The sequence below is a fragment of the Oncorhynchus kisutch genome, linkage group LG8 (assembly GCF_002021735.2).
Source record: "Oncorhynchus kisutch isolate 150728-3 linkage group LG8, Okis_V2, whole genome shotgun sequence".
In the NCBI taxonomy this organism is placed as follows: Eukaryota; Metazoa; Chordata; class Actinopteri; order Salmoniformes; family Salmonidae; genus Oncorhynchus; species Oncorhynchus kisutch.
The window spans coordinates 49,300,558-49,316,407 of NC_034181.2; the positions used below are offsets into that span (position 1 = coordinate 49,300,558).

General features: G+C 40.3%; 1 protein-coding gene across 2 annotated transcripts in view; it reads right to left on the reverse strand.

Annotated features, from left to right (window-relative positions):
* Positions 1-15,850, reverse strand: part of fam184aa (family with sequence similarity 184 member Aa) — a 90,306-nt gene that overhangs the window by 10,700 nt on the left and 63,756 nt on the right. Inside the window, exons 11-16 of one of the 2 annotated variants that reach the window (XM_031830534.1) lie at positions 15,561-15,714; positions 11,155-11,282; positions 9,571-9,755; positions 7,687-7,833; positions 7,098-7,236; positions 390-494 (exon numbers count right to left, since the gene is read on the reverse strand). In XM_031830534.1, coding sequence (XP_031686394.1) covers positions 390-494; positions 7,098-7,236; positions 7,687-7,833; positions 9,571-9,755; positions 11,155-11,282; positions 15,561-15,714 — 858 coding nt within the window. The remainder of the gene's footprint in view (positions 1-389; positions 495-7,097; positions 7,237-7,686; positions 7,834-9,570; positions 9,756-11,154; positions 11,283-15,560; positions 15,715-15,850) is intronic. The other variant, XM_031830535.1, reaches the window with a different exon arrangement.

The following is a 15,850-nucleotide window of genomic DNA, read 5'->3' on the forward strand; positions in this document are numbered from 1 at the left end:
GAACAAGTTATAAAAAAAGATCAGTGCCGTTATCCTTGCAAGTGGAGGGTGCCGGATTACTGAAAAGGGGCGCCAATAATTTGGACCCCTATCTTTTTGAGAGAACAAAAATAAAAATTCTCTAAGCAATTGTATTAGTATAAAATAATATAATCTAACCCCCTTTTTTTATATACATACAATATAGGTATTTTTTGTTCATTTTTATCAAGGGTGCCAATAATTTTGGATATGACTGTATATTATGTACCTATGTACGTTATATTAAATATCAACCTTAAAGCAAAAAACGTATCCATACCAGATTCAATCAATATATTGTTGATCAGAATATAGGTGATTCTAATTGAATTAGTATAAACTGAGCAGGTGTTCAATGGATAACTAACCTTGATGAGAGGGTTAATGACTCCAACATTAGGACTGGTGTTAAACACTTTGTTGAAGCCAGTCTCTCTGTTGACCAGCTCCAGCTGATAGAACTTCTTGTCATCCTACAAAAAAAACAGGAAAGACTGGTCAGTTCATGTCTGTAACAGAAGGAACACTTTGGAAACAAGTGTTTAAATTACTGCTTTGAAGTAGGGAACCAATGGACATCTTGTTGTATTATTTCATACCCAAATAAATCAAATTCAACATGTGAGTCAGAGGACTGACATGGATAGAATGGGACCACACTAAGGTCCCAATTTAAGTCAATAAAATAAATGCCAACTGTAGGTTCACTTAAAATATTTCTGCTGTATTTTATGGTAAAGCTGTTCCTCTGGCACAGGATGTATTGGATCTTTACAGGAATCCATGCCATACCTATCATTCAAATACAGTGTTAACATTCTGAGTTAACCCTCAGGGAGGATTTCCTTTATCTGCAACTGATTGAATTGAGTTAGGGCCCTTAAGTGTTTGCATCAGTACAATGTGTTGTATCATTCACAGGGAATAAAACCTTGAAGTTGGAATGTTGGTAAAATCGTTAGAAGTTGTAAGATGGTAAAATAAAGTCCACTAAAAGGAGGAAATCTTAAGGTAAAAAAAAAGTATTTAGTCAGCCACCAATTGTGCAAGTACTCCCACTTAAAAAGATGAGAGAGGCCTGTAATTTTCATCATAGGTACACTTCAACTATGACAGACAAAATGAGAAGAAAAAAAATCCAGAAAATCACATTGTAGGATTTTTTATGAATTTATTTGCAAATGATGGTGGAAAATAAGTATTTGGTCACCTACAAAAAAGCAAGATTTCTGGCTCTCACAGACCTGTAACTTCTTCTTTAAGAGGCTCCTCTGTCCTCCACTCATTACCTGTATTAATGGCACCTGTTTGAACTTGTTATCAGTATAAAAGACACCTGTCCACAACCTCAAACAGTCACACTCCAAACTCCACTATGGCCAAGACCAAAGAGCTGTCAAAGGACACCAGAAACTAAATTGTAGACCTGCACCAGGCTGGGAAGGCTGAATCTGCAAAAGGTAAGCAGTTTGGTTTGAAGAAATCAACTGTGGGAGCAATTATTAGGAAATGGAAGACATACAAGACCACTGATAATCTCCCTCGATCTGGGGCTCCACGCAAGATCTCACCCCGTGGGGTCAAAATGATCACAAGAACGGTGAGCAAAAATCCCAGAACCACACGGGGGGACCTAGTGAATGACCTGCAGAGAGCTGGGACCAAAGTAACAAAGCCTACCATCAGTAACACACTACGCCGCCAGGGACTCAAATCCTGCAGTGCCAGACGTGTCCAGACATGTCCAGGCCCGTCTGAAGTTTGCTAGAGAGCATTTGGATGATCCAGAAGAAGATTGGGAGAATGTCATATGGTCAGATGAAACCAAAATATAACTTTTTGGTAAAAACTCAACTCGTCGTGTTTGGAGGACAAAGAATGCTGAGTTGCATCCAAAGAACACCATACCTACTGTGAAACATGGGGGTGGAAACATCATGCTTTGGGTCTGTTTTTCTGCAAAGGGACCAGGACAACTGATCCATGTAAAGGAAAGAATGAATGGGGCCATGTATCGTGAGATTTTGAGTGAAAACCTCCTTCCATCAGCAAGGGCATTGAAGATGGGTCTATCAGCATGATCCTAAACACACCGCCTGGGCAATGAAGGAGTGGCTTCGTAAGAAGCATTTCAAGGTCCTGGAGTGGCCTAGCCAGTCTCCAGATCTCAACCCCATAGAAACTCTTTGGAGGGAGTTGAAAGTCCATGTTGCCCAGCAACAGCCCCAAAACATCACTGCTCTAGAGGAGATCTGCATGGAGGAATGGGCCAAAATACCAGCAACAGTGTGTGAAAACCTTGTGAAGACTTACAGAAAACGTTTGACCTCTGTCATTGCCAACAAAGGGTATATAACAAAGTATTGAGATAAACTTTTGTTATTGACCAAATACTTATTTTCCACCATAACTTGCAAATAAATTCATAAAAAATCCTACATTGTGATTTTTCTCATTTTGTCTGTCATAGTTGAAGTGTACCTATGATGAAAATTACAGGCCTCTCATCTTTTTAAGTGGGAGAACTTGCACAATTGGTGGCTGACTAAATACTTTTTTGCCCCACTGTATATATAAACTTAAATAGAGTTTAATGATTTCAGTGTTCTTTTTTGTTTATTTTATTCCCTTATGACCATAGCAGGTGCAACCACTTAAAACAATACCCTCTGATTTGTAGCTAGATGGTAGATATTCAAATTCTAAAACTTTAGTCAAGAAATCCTATAGTCACATCTTGGCCACAAATTCTGAGTGGGTATTTTTCTATCTGTTTGATGTGTACTTGAAGCACGGAATTCAGACATTACATACATTGAAATAAATCACAAGGGTTAATAAAAATCAATGAATCATGGCATACAATCAAAGAATGTCAGTGCTTGTTCATGGTTTGAAGGTCTCATTGAGTGTCAGTGAGAGGGCATTTGTTTAGATAGTGATGGAGCTAGCTGGGGGGTTCATGTTGGAGCCTCTTAGGCTTTTGTGCTATCCGTAGTTGGTTCCCAAAATGATTCTGGTAGGTTCAGAAACTACAGCTGCAGTCCAATTCTCTCCCTTTCTCAATGAAGTGTGCACCCATTCACTCTCCCTCATGGATTCAATAGCATTGGATAGGTGTGTACATGGGCTTGATACAGTTGAAGTCAGAAGTTCACATATACCTTAGCCAAATCACAATTTTCACAATTCCTGACATTTAATCTGAGTAAAAATTCCCCGTCTTAGGTCAGTTAGCATCACAACTTTATTTGAAGAATGTGAAATGTCAGAATAAGAGTAGAGTGAATTAATTTCAGCTTTTTTTTCTCTCATCATATTTCCAGTGGGACAGAAGTTTACATACACTCAATTCGTATTTGGTAGCATTGTCATTAAATTGTTGAACTTCGGTCAAACATTTCAGGTAGCCTTCCACAAGCTTCCCACAATAAGTTGGGTAAATTTTGGCCCATACCTCCTGACAGAGCTGGTGTAACTGAGTCATGTTTCGAGGCCTCCTTGCTCACACATGCTTTTTCAGTTCTGCCCACAAATTTTCTATAGGATTGAGGTCAGGGCTTTGTGATGGCCACTCCAATACCTTGACTGTGTTGTCCTTAAGCCATTTTGCCACATCTTTGGAAGTATGCTTGGGGTCATTGTCCATTTGGAAGATCCATTTGCGACCAAGCTTTAACTTCCTGACTGATGTCTTGAGATGTTGCTTCAATACAACCACACAATTTTCCTACCTCATGAAGCCAACTATTTTGTGAAGTGCACCAGTCCCTCCTGCAGCAAAGCACCCCCACAACATGTTGCTGCCACCCCCGTGCTTCACGGTTGGGATGGTGTTCTTCGGCTTGCAAGACTCTCCCATTTTCCTCCAAACATAACGATGGTCATTATGGCCAAACAGTTCTATTTTTCTTATATCAGACCAGAGGACATTCCTCCAAAAAGTACGACCTTTGACCGATGTGCAGTTGCAAACTGTAGTCTGGCTTTTTCATGGCAGTTTTGGAGCAGTGGCCTCTTCCTTGCTAAGCATCCTTTCAGGTTATGTCGATATAGGACTCGTTTTACTGTGGATATAGATACTTTTGTACCTGTTTCTTCCAGAATCTTCACAAGGTCCTTTGCTGTTGTTCTGGGATTGATTTGCACATTTCGCACCAAAGTATGTCCATCTCTAGGAGACAGAACGCATCTCCTTCCTGAGCGGTATGACAGCTGTGTGTTCCATCATGTTTATACTTGCTTACTATTGTTTGTACAGATGAACGTGGTACCTTCAGGCGTTTAAAAATTGCTCCCAGGGATGAAACAGACTTGTGGAGGTCTTTTTTTCTGAGGTCTTTTTTTCTGATTTCTTTTGATTTTCCCATGATGTCAAGCAAAGAGGCACTGAGTTCGAAGGTAGGCCTTGAAATACATCCACAGGTACACCTCCAATTGACTCAAATGATGTCAATTAGCCTATCAGAAGCTTCTTAAGCCATGACATCATTTTCTGGAATTTTCCAAGCTGTTTAAAGGCACAGTCAACTTAGTGTATGTAAACTTCTGACCCACTGGAATTGTGATCCAGTGAATTATAAGTTAAATAATCTGTCTGTAAACACTTGTTGGATAAATTACTTGTGTCATGCACAAAGTAGATGTCCTAATTTACTTGCAAAAACTATAGTTTGTTTAACAAGAAATTTGTGGAGTGGTTGAAAAACTAGTTTTAATGACTCCAACCTAAGTGTATGTAAACATCTGACTTCAACTGTATGTCTTTCTTACACCATGCTTTAAATCCATGCGGGGGAGTGAACGAGGGTGAGAACTGCCAAGTAAAGATTTATAAAGATTCTGTCATATATGATTTCAGGACCATTCATGACAACGGACATTTGTTTTTCCAGACCATGTGATCTAACCAGGGACCTAGTTATTGTTATAGTTGACTATTTAAGCAATAAGGCATGAGGGGGTGTGGTATATGGCCAATATACCACGGCTAGGGGCTGTTCTTAATCACGACGCAACGCAGATTGCCTGGATACAGGCCTTAACAGTGGTATATTGGCCATATACCACACACCCCAAGGTGCCTTATTGCAATTATAAACTGGTTATCAACATAAGTAAAGCAGTAAAAATCTGTTTTGTCATACCCGTGGTATACGGTCTGACTTACCACGGCTGTCAGCCAATCAAATCAGCATTTAGGGTTCGAACCACCATGTTTATGAAACAGTATATACAACTTAGGGCCTATCAGGACGTATTTCATTGTGGACAATTAGGTCATATTTGGTTGAGATCTTGATCAATGAGATATCCACCCACTCAAGTAAACAGGGAAAAGTTTGTGCTTAATCCTATTCTTTAACTTCAATTTTTGGTTGAGTTAGAGATGAGAATCCAACACATTATTTGTTGACCTGTCGTCAAGTTAGTATTCACTGTATTGCAAAAGTTATACTGAATTGTTTGGTTGTCAACAAACCACATATCAACATTTGAAGGAGATGTACTGTATCTACTGATTGGATAGTTCAATCTATGCCACCCACGTGGTCCTATTATTTAACCTTCGAGTTTTGGTTGAGTTGGAGACATGAATCCAACATGTACATTTTTAACTGCTATTTAGGCCGGGACTCAATCTGATAGGCATTATAGCGCCCTTGACATTTAAAGGTAATTTCCATTGCATTTACTGTGAATGAGATCTCCATGAATGTCAGGGAAAATGCCTTTAAAATCCGAATTGTCGACTGTACAACACGCTGTGCTATAAATTAAATTGTGGCCTTACTGTATTGCAAAAGTGATATCGAATTGTTTTTGGTTATCAACAAAACCAAATATTAACATTTGAAGGAGATGTATCTACAACTTGGACAGTTTCATCTGTGCAACTGGTTTAGTGCTATTCTTTATCCGTTTCCAACTTCTAGGAATATTTTAATCCACTTAACCCCAATATTTCACCATCATTGTAAAGCCCTAGTTCTTTGTTGCTTTGGGAAAGTAAATTCTGAAGATTTTTACTTAATTTAATGTGATTCTTAATTGTCACTCAAGTTTAGATGTAATCCGTAGTAAGGGGAATCAGTGCCACTGGCCCGCCATAGTTGTTTTTGTTGCCGAGCTGAGGAGCATCACCCAGCATGGTAAAATTAATTGCAGTCCATATCTTCTCTTCTATCGCGGGGGATTCAATGATGTCCGTTGTAATATCGCAAACGGACGTGGCAATTTCACCATTAAGGGGAAGGGGATACCGAGTCAGTTCCATAACTGTATCCATTCAACTGAAATGTGTCTTCTGCATTTAACTCAACCCCTCTGAATTAGAGAAGTGCGGGGGGCTGCCTTAATCAACGTCCAGGTTATCGGTGTCTGGGGAGCAGTTTTTGTGGGGGTTAACTGCCTTGCTCAAGGGCAGAATGGCACGTTTTTCCACCTTGCCGGCTCAGGGATTCTAATAAGCAACCTTTTGGTTACTGTCACAGCGCTCTAACCGCTGGGATTCCAGCTTTAAGGTCAACCCTGTAACATGAACTCTCATATTCCTTTAAAAAAAATGTTTTTGTCGAAACAAACATTGATCATCTAATAGCTAAATCAAGATGTAAAAGCAGTTGAGCTGGTTCTAATCTTTTTGCCATTTTCTGGTGTTTTGTGGTGGAAAACTGGGCCCATCTAACACAACACGTGGGACAGAATGTTAAAATTAAGTGAAATTGTTATATTTTACAAAATTAAAGGACCCAAAAGTTACTCGTGGAATAACACAATAATGTAAAAATAATGTCCAGGGAACATACTTCCACAACAGCGCCCAACCAAATGGTAATTACTTTATGTTCCGTGAAGGTTTCTTGTTAGTTGACCAACCACCACCCATTCCCTGATAATTACTTTTCTACTGAATTCTACTGTGTCAGGGGCAAAAATGGAATTGGGTAATGGCATACAACTATAATAGGATTAATTGGATGGTAGAAATGTCAATGTATCCCCTCATCAAATGTATTTAAAGTCACCAGTGAATTTGCTGTTTATTTTCTTCCCAATGTTCAAGTGAAACCTACGCCCTTGAGTTGACCACCCACCACCAGTTTCTTGACAAGGGCCTCTCGCTCTGTCACCATGTCCTTGAGCTCAGCAATGACCTGTAGGTCCTCATGACGACTCTCTCTGTTCCGAAACTTATCTTCTGTCCCCTCCAATCTAGACCAGGGTGACACATCAAAACATAAAATATGCATTAGGTAACCATAAAAGTATCAAATTGCCAAGTAGACACCACACAGTACCTTGTATGCCATCTAGATGGCGCACACATTGAAAATGATCTAAATCAAATCAAATGTATTGATATAGTCCTTCTTACATCAGCTGATATCTCAAAGTGCTGTACAGAAACCCAGCCTAAAACCTCAAACAGCAAGCAATGCAGGTGTAGAAGCACTCAGGTGTGCAGGTGTAGAAGCATCTAAATTAGGTCACCATAGATGGCATTAAGTATGTAAGCAGAACAATGGGGGAGGATCTGTGTATCAACATTTCAACAGTGGCATAACATTCTAGCACACGTCATCGGATAAAAATAACATTTGAGGTGAGATCCCTGGCTTTTGATTGCTCTCTCACACACACACACACACACCGTGCCCTTACAGTATCTGGAGGGCAGAGATCTTGTCCTTCAGTAGCTCCTGGGCTTTGTTGAAGTCTGAGAGCATGATCTGAGTCTCTCTATGGTGAACAGCACTCAGCTCCCCCAGCTCTCTCTCATGTCTCTTTGTCAGGTCCTGTTCATGAGCCCTGAGGCACAGAGAGAGAGATACAGAGGTCAGTCACATATCCCCTTTGGCTGAATGTAAACTAAGTTTGCAGCCAAACTATGTTAAAATGAGTCTCTGTACACACAGTCAATAATGAGTAAATCATTAAAGCAAGCTAAAAATAACAATAATGCATTTATATAACAGGCTCCTGTGAGATTTTTACCTCTCTTCCCATATCTAATCATGGAATTTATCCAAACACAACACTACCTTTCCCCAAATCCAAACTGCAATACAGTCTCTGCATAACTGGTTGTGGATGTTGTAGAATTCAAGTGGAATAAAAGAGGGATGTGTATGTCAGTCACCTCCAAAAGATACACCTGCCATGTCCTGAGAAATGGGACTTTATTTATATCTTGACAGTCTCTGTAGGACACGCCATACTGTAGGATGGCCACAATCACGTCAATCATTCTAGCCACAGAGCATAGCATTATGCCAGAGATAGAGATCTTCAGTTATATCCGGGTACATACAGTGCATTCGGAAAGTATTCAATCCCTTTCCTTTTTCCACATTTTGTTACGTTACTAAAACAGGTTTTTAGAATGTTTAAAAACAATGTAACTGTATTGCCTAATGTGAAAACTGTGTAATCTACTGCAATTTACAGTACTGTAGCATAATTAAAGGAGGACTTTTAAGCCTTGAGACAATTGAGACATGGATTGTGTATGTGTGCCATTCAGAGGCTGAATGGGCAAGACAACACATTGAAGTGCCTTTGAACGGGGTATGGTAGTAGGTGCCAGGTGCACCGGTTTGAGTGTGTCTGAAGAACTGCAACACTGCTGGGTTTTTCACGCTCAACAGTTTCCCGTGTGTATCAACAATGGTCCACCACCCAAAGGACATCTAGCCAACTTGACACAACGGTAGGAAGCATTGGAGTCACCATGGGCCAGCATCCCTGTGGAATGCTTTCGACACCTTGTAGAGTCCATGTCTTACAAATTGAGACTGTTCTGAGTGCAAAAGGGGTGCAACTCAATATTAGGAAGGTGTTCCTAATGTTTTGTACACTGCGTGTGTGTTAACTAAGCACTAGAGAATTTTGGTTCAGTAGTTATCAGATTTGAGCAGTTTGATAAAGTCATAGTTAACAGTATTGTTGACAAATGACAAGAAAATCATATCAAAAGTAAAGTGAATATTGCATTTTGAAAAAAGCAGATTCAAATTGAAATAGTGATTTGGTACAGTGAACAAGTTACTTTGTGAATTTGTTTTTTTGTACTCACTCAATTGAAAATGTGCTTAGAATTGTGAATTATGAGCCGTTTTGATTATCTGTTTAGATTTGTGTGCTTAGAGTTTTAAAAATATACCACTTAAGCACCAAAGTGATTGGGGAAAAAAACTGTAAATCACAACCTGTTTAGATTTTAGTGCTTAGAGTTTTAAAAATATACCACTTAAGCACCAAAGTGATTGGGGAAAAAAACTGTAAATCACAACCTGTTTAGATTTTAGTGCTTAGAGTTTTAAAAATATACCACTTAAGCACCAAAGTGATTGGGGAAAAAAACTGTAAATCACACCTCATATGATAATGTGGGCTCTTGAAAAATATAATACTATTTTTCATGTCAATCTAGCATTTCTAAGACCATGAGGGTCCACATATAACTGAGAGATTTGGAAGACCTGGGTACTCCCTCGCTCCCTTAGGGGTCACTATAAATAGACGCCAGTTAATGGGTCCCAGTACCTGATCTGCTGGTTGGCCTCGCTGCGGACTCGGAGAACCTCTTTGCCCTTGAGCTCCAGCTCTCTGGTGAGGGTGCTGATGGTCTCATTGAGGGAGTGGATCTCGTGGTCCAGGTCTGTGATACGGAGGGTTCTGCAGGACACCTCCTGCTGCAGGTCTGATATACTACCCAGCAGGTCCTCCTCCTGGTTCGAAGTCATACAAGATAATGAAGACAATCATAATTGCTGAGGTGACAATTCCAATCTAATTCAGTCAATTCAGAACTAGAATTTAAATTCCAATTCAAGAATGAAAAAGCACACATTTTCAGGTACTTTTTTAGGATCCCAACTCTAGGGATAGCTATCAAAGCGAATTAATCCTATTGGTACAGAGCTTAGTACGCCTGCTCTAAAAACATAGGGGGGCTGGTTTGATTCCATCCATAAATAGTTCCACAACTTTGCTACAGCCAATTCAATAGTAATTGCCAGTGTGTAAATTTAGGGTTACACCAAGAAACAAACTTGTTTCCCCTCTTTCCCTCATTGATGTGAGTTTGTGACACCCAGGTATTATTCAAAACAATATGGATACAACAATACTTCAACATTTCTAAAGCGGTTTACAGACTGTGTGTCCAAATATAGAAATATTTGATTTGGGACCCTATATCTAATTAGTTTAATTTGTAAGAGATATTGTAGAAGCTGCTTGGAAGAGGCACGGGTAGATGTCAGCCCTAAGGTGCAGTCTACATTTTTAAGTGGGTCATGTTAAAAGATGTAGCACTGCAATTAACTGAAATGAGTTGTCATTGTATTTCTGAGAAATAAAAAGAGAGCAAGGGAAGGAAAGAGAGAGAGACAGGGAAAGAGAGAGTGTGGTCCAACATAGAAAAATTATGCAACCGAAGTGCTCAGAAATATATATAGAAATGTGTACACACACCTTTCAGATTCTTTGTTGTTCTTCACTTATGTATTATGATTCACCCTAAAGATTAAAGCACAGACTATGAGAAAATGGGTAATCTTGGACCTCTGGGCACTTTGCTTATCTATACGACTTAGTATCATCCTACCCTATTATGTTTGTGTTACTGCATACCCCAGTTTGCCAATGCAAAAAGCAACACCAAAAGCAGCATTTATTTTTCAAAACACTGTCTCAGCCTGTATATGAGATGCACATGATGTGATCGCAAGCTGTTCTATTTCAAATATAATTATAATATTGTTTTGGCTACATCACAGATGCTTGGCAAACAGTGAGCTTCAGCTCCCAAGGGATGAGTCCCAAATAGCAATTTATAAAATAAATAAATAAGCACAAACACACCCTAAAAGTCCTCCTCTGGTCCTTTCTAGCCACTGATAGCAAGTCAGGGGCCATGTGTATCAAGCATCTCAGACTAAGAGTACTAATCTAGGATCAGGCTAAACTTATCCTAGATCAGAACTCCTACTATGAGACGTGTAATACATACACCCCCAGATATAATTTCAACCCCCCCCAAAAAAATTGTTATGGGTATGATTAAGAGTGTGGTTAGGGGCAACTTCTACCTCAAGCAGCAAAAAGTGTCAACTACGGACTGACCTGTTGCTGACTCTGTTCCAGAGCACCCTGTAGCTCCAGTTTGGCAGCAGTGTTATCCTTCAGGTGGATCTGGCGCAGATGCTCTATGGCTGTTGCATGGAGGTGGTTCAGCTCAGAGCGCAGGGAGGCTACAGGGGAGGAAGAGGAGGAGGGGAACATTAAAGTCCCATGAGGCTCAATTGGTAGAGCATGGCTTTGAAAATACATATTTTACTTTGAAACAACATCTTTTTTTGGTAATCATTTCGATGGCTAAATTTAAAACGTACATACAGTTGAAGTCGGAAGTCTACATACACCTTATCCAAATACATTTAAACTCAGTTTTTCACAATTCCTGACATTTAATCAGAGGAAAAATTCCATGTGTTAGAGGTCAGTTAGGATCACCACTTTATTTAAAAAATGTCAGAATAATAGTAGAGAGAATGATTTATTTCAGCACATTCCCAGTAGGACAGAATTTTACATACACTCAATTAGTATTTGTAGCATTGCCATTAAATTGTTAAACTTCGGTCAAACATTTCGGGTAGCCTCCCACAATAAGTTGGGTGAATTTTGGCCCATTCCTCCTGACAGAGCTGGTGTAACTGAGTCAGGTTTGTAGGCCTCCTTGCTCTCACACGCTTTTTCAGTTCTGCCCACACATTTTCTATAGGGTTGAGGTCAGGGCTTTGTGATGGCCACTCCAATACCTTGACTTTGTTGTCCTTAAGCCATTTGAGAAGCATTTGATAGCCTTCAATAGTGGCTGTACTAGAGAATTTAAAACCTTTATTGTAAGAACATAGTACAGTCGTGGCCAAAAGTTTTGAGAATGACACAAATATTAATTTTCACAAAGTCTGCTGCCTCAGTTTGTATGATGGCAATTTGCATATACTCCAGAATGTTACGAAGAGTGATCAGATGAATTGCAATTAATTGCAAAGTTCCTCTTTGCCATGGAAATGAACTGAATCCCCCAAAAACATTTCCACTGCATTTCAGCCCTGCCACAAAAGGACCAGCTGACCAGCTGTCACGGCAGTGATTCTCTCATTAACACGTGTGTGAGTGTTGACGAGGACAAAGCTGGAGATAACTCTGTCATGCTGATTGACCAGCATGGTCAACCATGGTTACCAGCAAGGGAACACGTGCCGTCATCATTGCTTTGTACAAAAAGGGCTTCTTGCTGCCAGTAAGATTGCACCTAAATCAACCATTTATCGGATCATCAAGAACTTCAAGGAGAGTGGTTCAATTGTTGTGAAGAAGGCTTCAGGGCGCCCAAGAAAGTCCAGCAAGCCCCAGGACCGTCTCCTAAAGTTGATTCAGCTGCGGGATCGGGGCAACACCAGTACAGAGCTTACTCAGGAATGCCAGCAGGCAGGTGTGAGTGCATCTGCACGCAAACTTTTTTTAGGATGGCCTGGTGTCAAGAAGGGCAGCAAAGAAGCCACTTCTCTCCAGGAAAAACATCAGGGACAGACTGATATTCTGCAAAAGGTACAGGGATTGGACTGCTGAGGAACTGGGGAAAAGTAATTTTCTCTGATGAATCCCCTTTCCACATCCTCTGAGAGCAACTTCTCCCAACCATCCAGGAACAGTTTTGTGACGATCAATGCCATTTCCAGCATGATGGAGCACCTTGCCATAAGGCAAAAGTGGTAACTAAGTGGCTCGGGGTCCATGGCCAGGAAACTCCCCAGATCTTAATCCCATTGAGAACTTGTGGTCAATCCCCAAGAGGCGGGTGGACAAACAAAAACCCACAAATTCTGACAAACTCCAAGCATTGATTATGCAAGAATGGGCTGACATCAGTCAGGATGTGGCCCAGAAGTTAATTGACAGCATGCCAGGGCAGATTGCTTAGATCTTGAAAAAGAAGGGTCAACACTGCAAATATTGACTCTTTGCATCAACTTCATGTAACTGTCAATAAAAGCCTTTGACACTTATGAAATGCTTGTAATTTTACTTCAGTATTCCATAGTAACATCTTCCATAAAATATCTAAAGACACTGAAGCAGCAAACTTTGTGGAAATTAATATTTGTGTCACTCTCAAAACTTTTGGCCACGACTGTACATGGGACTGATTTTAAGACATTTTGCTTAATTGATTTGATTAATGTTATGGTGTTTCTATTCCAAGAAAATTGAAAAACCCTTTCCGTTAGGATGGGTCTAAGTTAGGATGGAATGGAAATTATGGCGCTGTAAAACGGGACGGTCGGGAGTAGGCTACAGTACTTGGCTATTTAGCTAAATAATCTCTGTGTTGTGCGGGCATGCAGGAGACCGGGGTTCAATTCACTGATGGGGAGGAAGGAGAAGGAAGAAGGCTGTCCTTGTAAATAAGAATTTGTTCTTAACTGACTTGCCTAGTTATATAAAGGTTACACTAAGAGCATAACATTTCTACACCATAATTATAGTCTAACCAATACCCAAACAGAGATTCAGTCAAAATGACAATCTCATTGATTTATCAAGACCAGTCCCCATGCTTATCTCAGAGCAGCGAGAAACGGTGCTAAAATAGTTGTTGGCTATTGCTTCAAATCCTATTGCTTTTCTAAATAAATAAGACCTACACCACTTAACAGCACATTACTCAACACTTTTGAGACTCATGTCGCCTACGGTACACCTACAGTATATCGAAAAATATGACGTGACTCTCCGCCAATAATTACATATTGGAGGATATTTCTGTAATTCAGTGATATTTATTCCCATAGTAATTCATTATGGATCCATAACTAAATAAACATTGGCATGTTGAAAGAGTATTTTTATCATTATTTTATTAACGAAAGCATAAAGACGCCATTATTAGTTACATTGTTTAAGTTTGAACGTGCAGACTGGCACTAAGAACAGCGGGAACGTTCCCCCTTAAAGTGTTGCTCTGTGCTACCCAGTGTGGCAGGGTGGGGGTCAACCCCCCCTCTCCCTTCCCCATGGGCTAGGTCCATCTTCTGTGCGCTGCTCTGCGGACTATCCCGTGCCCCATGCCCTCGTGCCTTGCACGAGGCTTTCAGTAGATACAGCTGGAGAACTGTAGTACTGTCCTGCTAATATAACAGGGTTAATTATATATCTGAGAATATCCAAGGGGCTTTTATATAATTCTAAATGAATAATAATCGCTTTGTTTATAAAATAACAACAATTTGAGTGAGAAAAAGACCCTTCTTGAACACGGACTGAGACCTTGTTGCTCATTTGTAAATAAAGCCTGCAATTTAGAATTATATATTTATGTTTTTAGACAGAGGGAAACCAAAAACCTACAGTCATCTCATGGGTCTCCCAGTCAAGGACAGCACAGGTATTGAACCAGCATCTGTAGCAACACAGCTTGCACTACTATGCAGTATCTTAGACCGTTGTGACAGCGCTGTACAACATGACCGGTCGGGAGTGGGCTACACTACTAGTCAGAGCAAAATAATCCTAACAAAATAAAATAATAAAAACCTTAGTGTAACAACAGTTTTAGTAAGTAGTTCAATACCTGTGCTGTCCTTGACTGGGAGACCCATACTGAAGTCGTGCAAAATTATCAGTTTCTATTTATGTTTATGTCGCCCATTCATTGTCAGAGAAACAGTAGGACCCAAAAGCATAATCAGTGCTCTAACTCCCCCTTGCTCTGGTCTGGAGCAATGAAGTGGTGACGCAGGGTACCGTACTAAACCACAAATTACCTCTAAGTACCGCAGCATGATCACAAAACTTTTAGTGGAGCAACCACTGTATGTTTGGGCCAAATCGATGCTGGTCCAGACATCTGTGGATATTGAAATCAAGGCTGGTCTGGACCAAATCTGAACCAAACATAGACCTATATTTGGTTCAGATTTGGTCCGGATACGATAATATATAACTTTATTTATTAAAGGAATTATTTGAGAAGAAATATCCTAAATTAAAGTCATTACTAGCTGCATTCCTAGCGTTTTTATTTGTCCAACATAAATTGTGCAAATAAAATCACATTTGAGCCAAATTGAGCCCCCTGTTGCTGACACCTGATTATTGATAGGTAGTACACCACCTACATTGATAATAAACTGTTAGAAATGTACAATTAGGCATCTCTCACTCGTCATTCATTATCACTTTGAAAATGATGCCTTGGTTCATTAAAAAGAGCTTTGGAGAGTGTGTGTGTGTGGGGGTGTGTGTGTGTGTGTGTTCTTTCAAAGGTGGCTTTTGTGATCGAATAGTCCAGCACGGTGGCTTAGGGTTGTCTTTCGGTTTAAGCTGTTGCCTCTGGATCACATATACCACTGCTGAATGGGTTCTACCGTTACCTCCATCCTATCCAATAAACAAAAAATATGTGGAGAGTGGTACTGCCCCACTTCTTTAAAAAATTGTCCAGTGTGTGAGGCTCTTACCCAGCATGGCCTTGCCTTCGTCCTCCAATTCAAAGCGCAACGTCTGCAGCTCCTGTTCTGACTGCTGTCTGAGGATGTCCAGTGTGCGTCTGTGGGCATCCTTCAGCGCCAGCACCTCCTCCCTCTGCTCCTGCTTCAAACGCTCCTCCAAAGCCTAGACCCACCCACCCACCCACCCACCCACCCACCCACACACACACACAGTGTTTAATCATTCAACAAATCATTGTACAAATGGTAGCAACATATACAGTACATCACCTAAAATGACATAATATATTTTCAAACAT